The sequence below is a fragment of the Tupaia chinensis genome, unplaced genomic scaffold (genome assembly GCF_000334495.1).
Source record: "Tupaia chinensis unplaced genomic scaffold, TupChi_1.0 Scaffold000247_1, whole genome shotgun sequence".
Classification (NCBI taxonomy): domain Eukaryota; kingdom Metazoa; phylum Chordata; class Mammalia; order Scandentia; family Tupaiidae; genus Tupaia; species Tupaia belangeri.
Genome location: NW_006159725.1, coordinates 4,978,828 through 4,983,707, shown reverse-complemented (window position 1 = coordinate 4,983,707; position 4,880 = coordinate 4,978,828). Strand labels below are relative to the sequence as shown.

Here is a 4,880-nt window from a genome sequence, read left to right as displayed (position 1 = left end):
CGAAAAGAAAAAAAAAACCCCCAAAAAAAAAAAAAAAAAAAAAAAAAAAAAAAAGAACACAGAGTGCCCAGCATTGCCAGCAACTACTAGTGCTTGGTGTCTCCTTCCCCTGTGTGTATGCCTCCTCTCTCTGCCCCCACAGACATGGTGACACAGTTCAGGGCTGGCACATAATGGGGTTCCCTGGACAGTCTTGGGTATTGCTTCCCTACCAGAGGAGCCAGCCTGCCCCTGGAGCTGCCAAGGCCCTCTCTCAGCTGACAAAGCTGGGGCTCCCTGTGGTGGCTTCCCTTGTGTCTGCCCCCCCACACACACACACACTGTGCCTGCCCACCTGGTCAAGCACAATCCGCCCCCGCACCCCCGTTATTGCTAGTTGTTGCTATGCCAAGAGGAAACTGTTGTGTCCAAACAAGGTACTTAAGCTAAATGGCCATTGTGACGTCAGCAGCCTTCCCACCCAGCACCCCGGCCTGGAGCCGCATACCCACACACCCACACCTTGGCACTTGCATTTGCCGGGTCACAGGGGACAACGCAGGGGAGGGCATGGGGGTGTGCCAGGGGACGGCTGCTCACCATCAGTGAGAACATGAAACAGAGGCTTCAGGTCAGGGCTGCATGCTTACAGGGGTAGGGCACCAGAGTCCAGGGGATGCCTGCCCTTTGGGGCTGAGAGACAGCAGAGTGGCCCAAGCCTACCTGCAATGCCGACTGGGGACCTGCACAGCCCCCTCTAGGGAAGGAACTCATTCCAAAGCAGCCCTAGGGCCCCTGAGCCATTCTGCCTAGTCCATGGCACCTGTGATCTTGGGATGACTTGGAACTGGCTCTGCTTTAAGAAAACCCAGAATAAGAAAATCCACTCTACAAAGGATTGTGCTTCATCAATGGGTCTACTTCAGTTGTTCCTTAATAAACATTGCATTAAAAATGTGGCCCGTTTTTGAACAAGCACAAAATACACATATTTGTCAAGAATGAACACACATATCCAGGACGCCTAGAATCTCATTCTGTGTAATTCCAGAGACCGTCATCGAACCAGGAAGGGGCTTCGGGAGCAATTCATCCAGGTGGAGAAGCTCATGCGTGAAGAAAAGATGGCATTTGCCTAAATTTAGAAGAGTCAGGGCTGACCCCTGCATGATGACTGTAACTCCTAGCACGGCAAATGTGTATCTCTACATCACTAGCTGAGAGGTCTTCAGAACGTTCACAGAAGAGGTGTACCATCAAAACATTTTGCATGGATTTCAACATTTCCTTTCTTGGCAATCAAAATAAACTTGTGGCTTAATTCCATTTCCGATGAATGTGTTGAAGTCCTTGCCCATCTATGCTAGATGCTGTTCTAAATGAAGATGCTACACAGAAGACGCTATTCTGTGGCTCTTCAAGGTCGGCACTACTGTTATTCCATTTTATAGAGGAAGAAACAAAGACACAGAAAGGCCCAGTGACCTGCCCAAAGCTGACCTGGAACCTGATCAGCTCTCTGTCCCCCACAAGGTACCGCTCGTCTCTGGAATACAAAGAAGTGAAAGCCTTTCTGCCCAAGACCTCCCTGTTGACCCAGCAGCTACCCCCAGAGCACCATCAGGCTTAGGCCCACTGACTTCCATCTTCCTCCCCACCTTTTGCGGTAGACAGACAGAAGTCATTGCAATAATGCCCTTGGGAAGAAGGCAGGGCTTTAAGTGACCAGCCTGCTCCTATTTAATCAAGACAAAAATTGTTTTTTAAGTTTGCCATAAGACACACGAGAGAGAGAGAGAGAGAGAGAGAAAGTGAGAAATCACCGTCTGGGGGAATGGCCACACTGATATCCCTTCTCCTCCAAACTCCTCCTAGGATTTTGGGCACACACACATCCAGTGATTTTCATACCACTCAAATGGCCATGTGGGATCCAATACCTAGCCTCCCTGCCACCTGCTGGCCCATTCAGTCTTAAGAAGTCTGCTACAGAGTAAGCAACCCAGTGGTAGCCTTCTCTGACCCCACTTCAGGGTCTACCTTGAGAGTTCCATCTTAAACAAGAGGGTAGATTTAAGGATATAATGGTTCAGGTCTTTCCCTCCAAGATAAATACAGATGATTTCTTTCAAAATGAACATGGTACCTACTATGCCATTTGACACTTAATTCGCAAATTAAGTGGGAGTCCCCATTTTCCCATCAACAAAGGAGCACCTGCTTTCCATCCTGTGCCCCTTCAGCAGCTTCCATGTTGGTTCCTGACTCTGGAGAGATGAGTTTCCTAGGTAGGCATCCCCCTACCACACTGCCCTGGGGACGGCCTACCATCCACCTCCAACACAAGCCCAGCCGCCCTTCAGAGAGCTCAGCCCCTCTCCCTTTGGGTTTAGAGACCCTTGGGTTTAAGTCCTAGACTTCCAGCAAGTTACCAAGGAGGACGCCCCGTGGCTGTGACTGTGGGCTCATCTTCCTCATACCCCAGACAAAACTCAACAGAGGCTCCAGTGAGCCCCAGAGACACAGGGCCAAATGACTTGCAGTGGAGACATGAACCAGGGGAACCAGAGCAGAGAAAACCTAGGAAAGAAAAGCCAAGAGGGAGCTGGGAGAACAGTGGGGAAATGATGGGAAATGTTGCAGAAACACATCTGGGGTTCAGGATGGACTACAAGCCAACCATTATGTCATCAGGAAAGTCGTGATGTGTTTTCCTATGCAAAAAGGCATCATGACTTTCCTGACAACCTAATAGAAGCCAGAAATTCAGACGAATTGATCTTTCTCAAACCCAGGGCTAGCCCAAACTTCCCGGAGCCCCAGATAGTAACGTGTCATTAAATACATGTGGAGAGGAGCAAGAAACAAGATCTACAGAATACACATGCAAGAGGGATTCCTGAAGAAGATAAGTGAGGCCATGTTGAAACCACTCTTTGGAAGCCTTCACATGTGTGACTGGCTTTTCCAGAGCACAGTCTCACTGCTCTCTACCACCCCCAGGAGCTGAGGAGAGGAGCCTGAGCTGAAGCAGAGGAATCATGGTTAGACATAAGCAAGCATTTCCCAAGCGCAAAGGTTACGAAACTTGAAAATAAATGACTAAGGCAGGTTGAAAATTCTCCTTGAAAATCTTTTTTTTAAGTTATTTCTTTTATTTTATTTATCATTATAGTTATTTTCATTTTGACCAGAGTGATAAAGAGAGAGAGAGAGAAAGAAAGAAAGCCACCAGGTCTGGACTTGAACTGTGGTCAGCCATGTGGGAGTCCAGCGACCCTAACTACCATGCCACCTGCCGGCCCCACTCCTTGAAAATCTTAAAGGCAAATAGAAAGTCCCATTTTCCTGGGTTGGTTTAGGAGTCTAGTGGAGGGATTAGACGAGGAGACCCAAAGACCAGTTAAAATGCTATTTTGATTCTCAAACCAGCAAAAATTACATTAGAGATTCTCAGCTAGCAAAATCACCCACCTAACAGCTCAGCTGTCCCAGCTGGAGCCTTCCCAGGCCGCAGAGCAGGAACCCCAGACTCAGCCACCTACCCTGGGGTGCTCACTAACCAGACCCCAAGAGTCCCCACCCAGGAGCTCCCTCTAGGGACCACAATGAAAATGAAGCTAAAAGATCTAGATGCCAAGTAGCTTCCAACTGGAAACGAGTCATCCAGTCTCCCCTAAAACCCGCGGCAGGCAGTGGCGGTGCCCCACCTGTCTGGCAGCCCCGTCCTTAGTGCTGGCCCAAGGCCCACAGACACTCACCCGGCGGCCGTCCCTGTCCATGGTCTCCCCAGGATGAGTCTTCTAGGCTCAGCTGGTGTCGCGGGGAAGATCCATGTTGGCCCCTGGAGTCCCGGGCATGTGGGGTAAAGGGGGCTGGAGGATGAGGGCCAGCCCCCAGCAACAGGGCGGGACATAGGGATGTGTGAGGTAATCTTAAGTATAAACAACACGGAACTTGCCAGACCTGTCCCTCCGCCCCTCTCCGAGGCCATCCCAGTTACTCAGCGAATACCGGGAGTGTGAAGCTACCTTCACTCCTGAAACTGCCCCCACAGAGGCATCTGTGAGGGTGCTGGCTCCTGCAGAGGGGCTTTCTGAGGGAAAGGGCGAGGCCCATACCTCGGTCTCTGCTGCCGAAGCTTCTAGAAGGGATGCTCCCAGGCCTCCACATCCAAGGCCAGAGACTAAGCCTACCCAGGGCAAGACTGTGTGAACCTTCATCTCCAAGACTACGTGTTCAAATCCCAAATCAGGGCACATGGTCTGGCCATGTTTTGTTTGTTTGGTTGGTTTTAAACTCCATTTGTTCCTATGAAAACTCTTAACAAAGATATCAAAATCAAATTATTTTAATTACGCACATAATAAATTGCCTCTATTGAAAACAATAAAATATTATGACAGAATGCATCAGAGTCAAATAAAATAAAACATATAAATGTCTGCATGGAAACCATTCCAAGGAATGTTGGGCTGACTCATGGTCTCATACTTGTGGTCCATTAGAATATTTGGAGTCAAAAGAAATAAAGAGCTCGGTGGTGGGACCGGCAGTTGGCGTAATGGCTAAGTCGCTGGATTCCCATGTAGTTGACCGTGGTTCGAGTCCCGGACCTGGTGGCTTATACCCACACTAGGTGTGTGTGTTTGTATGTGTGCGTGCCCAAGATCCCGAGAGGAGAATGGAGGAGAAGGGATTGCGGCATGGTCATCCCCCGGGGGGTGATTTCTCGTTTCTTCTCTCTTTCTCTGTCTTTCTGGTGAGTGCATGTGCTCTATAGCAAAAACATCTTTAAAAAAAAAAAAACCTTCAGCAAAATGGGGTGTCTAGAGCCCCCAAACATGGCAGAGCTGCTGCCAAGAACTGCAAAAGAAGTTTCAGGGAAGAGCTTCCCCAAC

At 49.3% G+C, this 4,880-nt stretch overlaps 1 protein-coding gene across 1 annotated transcript in view; it reads right to left on the bottom strand.

Annotated features, from left to right (window-relative positions):
- TMPRSS13 (transmembrane serine protease 13) overlaps positions 1-3,846 on the bottom strand; it is a 34,421-nt gene extending 30,575 nt beyond the window's left edge. Inside the window, exon 1 of the mRNA XM_006148853.1 lies at positions 3,741-3,846. Within this exon, the coding sequence (XP_006148915.1) occupies positions 3,741-3,761 (21 nt within the window). The 5' untranslated portion in view covers positions 3,762-3,846. The remainder of the gene's footprint in view (positions 1-3,740) is intronic.
- Positions 3,847-4,880: the final 1,034 nt, after the last annotated feature.